Below are 2500 nucleotides of genomic sequence, written 5' to 3'. Positions count from 1 at the left end.
AGTTTAAATCCAGTCAACTCCTCTAAGGAATTATAGGTAGTATATAAAAACTCACCCTTTTCTTCCAGATTTTTACACCAAAAGCAAAGGTTGTTTTAAAACTTATCAACCACTGTGTTCTTTTTCTATTGGAACTCCTTTCCATTGGAAATAAAGAACAAAAATCATAATAGGCTTTTGTGTCAAAATATTAATTTGGATCACAGGAATATTGAGTACTTACTACAAAATTCTTTGATGGAAATTAGAAAACGAGTTCATCAACAGAATAGAAATTTGATAAGCTCTCAATTGAAACTATCATTACAGAAATAACTACAGTATCGTTTGCACACATAAGAACAAACAACTGCCTATTTTAAGTAGGTGCTTGGAATAATACTGCAACTTTTGATGAAAAACTAGTTGGTACAAGTAAAGCCAAAGAATTTCAACGTCGGCTTTAGAATGTCAAGAGTTATGTTCTTTCAAGTCTTGGTCTTTCCCCTTTCAACTTTCCCTTTAAAAACACGCAAACTGCGTATTATACGCTCCGGGAGTGGAAAGAGCCAACTTACGTTACATAAAGTATAGATTTTGACCAAAACCACTGGTCCGTTCTGCATCAAAAGCATTTACAAACTCTAGTCCTATTTAGTGTCACTTCCCACCCATCTGGATCTCTACCAGGTAATCATTTCCTACAGGAGTGGAACATGGGACAAACAGGTTCCAGCAGTACGAGCTTGATAAAGTCTTGTCTGGGCCCTGAGCACCAACTTCGATGAGATAGCTTCCCCGCCTGCAGGTGCTGGGCGCGCGGCCACGGGAGAACCTGGGTAAGAGGCCCCTTTTCTCCAGCGTACTTCAAAAGAGTGTAACAAACGGGGGTGGGCGGCTGTGCGCTAGAAAGAGAGCTGATCCACCCCCCTGCCTCCATACACGTGCACACTTTTTGTCGCACCCGTTGCCCTTAGAGAATCTCAGATTCAAACGTTCCAACTACCTATTACCGGAGTTCTCCTCCCTAAAGGAGTATCAAATTGGGCGGGAGTTCCCGCGAACTCTGACCCCGCGCCTTCGCGAAGACTTAGGACCAGGAGGGAGGACGGGGGAGGGGGGGGTCGGCGCCGCTCTCTCAAGAGAAGCCGCCGAACGCCGTTTCCTGTCCTCCCTAACACGCTCTCCTGGGGCGGTACCCCCAAAACCGTACTCTCCAGGATCCTCCCGCCGCCAGTCACACCTCAGGGCTTCCCTACGGCCTTCCCCCAGGGACTTCCTCCTCGCGGCCCAACTAGGCCCCAGGACCCGGCGGCGCGCGCGGCTCGGCCTGCAGGCCCCACCAGGCAGGCAGGCGGCGGGGTACCGCTCCGGCCCATTCCCGCCGCCATTTTCCGGCGACCGTCGCTGCCGCGTAGGGGGGACGATCCCGGAGGAGGAGACTGCGCAGGGGCGCACCGGTCTCCGCCGCAGGGCAGGGGGGAGCGTCCGCTGGCACGAAGATCATCAGGATCTTCGAAGCCTCTCCTCGCTGGCCACACCGTCCCGAGTTTAGGCCCCCTGCCGGGCCTTACCGATGAGCCCCTCACCTCACCCCAGATCCCCGCGCTTCTACTTACGCGGAAGAATCCCGCGTCCATCTTGCTGCCTCGCTCGGAGATCGCTCCCTATCCCAAGATACACCGCGCCGCCGCGACGGAGGGCGGGACCGGCAGGGAAAGCCGAGCGCCGGGACGCAGCGCGCGCCGCTCCACCCGCCCCTTCAGCCGACACGAGGCCGCGCCTGCTCAGTGCGGTGAGCACCCGCCACGCGTGCGCACGCGCGCCCAAGGGGCGGGCTGCTGCCGTCTCCGAGGCTCCCAAGTAGCCAGTCCGGGAGGAGAGTCTCGCGATCGCAGCCAATGAAAACAAGAGAGAGCGTCGTCGGGTCGCCCCGCCCTGCGAATCCTTTTGTGGCGCTGGATCAGCCTTGTTCGCGCAGCGTGACTTGACCCATCCTTCGACCCGTAGTGGAGGAGGCCTCCCGCCTTGGGGGTGCCATGGAGCGATTGAAGAGAAAGGCTGTTACCTCAGAGTGACGCCGGCGAGGCGGCTCGCGCGCGGGAGAGAGGCCTGGCGGCCTCTCGTGCCATCGTAAAAGTTGTGATTGTGTTGCTTTTACGAGTTTACCAGTTATTAAGATCGACTCTGAAGCCGTAGAACTGTATAGTATGAATGAAGTGTGCACTGTGGCCGTTTCCTCGGCTCGCCCCTCGTCTCCACACAGTTCACTCGTTTGGGGAGGAGCCTGAAAAGGCCGGGTAGAGGAGTTTCGGCTTCGGCCGACGGGCAGGAAGCGGGCGAGAGAGCCGTGGCCCTGAGCCTGGGCGTGGGCCTGGTGGGCCGCCCTGCCGCCTCGGCGCCCTGCCCTGGCCCAGAGGGCCTCCGGCATCGCGTGCCGGCGCCACACTGCCGCCCAGCGCCAGAAGGCGGGTGTCCCTCTGGCCATAATTCATAAAGTTACACCCCCCCCCCCCCCCCC

The 2500-nt window shown here is 56.7% G+C and overlaps 1 protein-coding gene across 16 annotated transcripts in view; it reads right to left on the bottom strand.

Moving 5' to 3' along the window:
* The window catches only part of SRRM1 (serine and arginine repetitive matrix 1), a 32994-nt gene that overhangs the window by 28989 nt on the left and 1505 nt on the right, over nt 1–2500 (bottom strand). For 14 of the 16 annotated variants that reach the window (XM_040618984.1, XM_040618993.1, XM_040618986.1 and 11 more), the window contains exon 1: nt 1599–1762. The exons of 1 other annotated variant lie outside the window; for it this stretch is intronic. In XM_040618984.1, coding sequence (XP_040474918.1) covers nt 1599–1619 — 21 coding nt within the window. In that variant the 5' untranslated portion in view covers nt 1620–1762. Of the gene's footprint in view, nt 1–1598; nt 1764–2500 lie in introns of those variants that run through there. One more of the 16 variants, XM_040618999.1, reaches the window with a different exon arrangement.

The sequence above is a fragment of the Ursus maritimus genome, unplaced genomic scaffold (genome assembly GCF_017311325.1).
Source record: "Ursus maritimus isolate PB19 unplaced genomic scaffold, ASM1731132v1 scaffold_32, whole genome shotgun sequence".
NCBI classification, from domain to species: domain Eukaryota; kingdom Metazoa; phylum Chordata; class Mammalia; order Carnivora; family Ursidae; genus Ursus; species Ursus maritimus.
The sequence above is the reverse complement of the archived record's forward strand: the minus strand, read 5'-3'. Positions and strand labels throughout refer to the sequence as shown.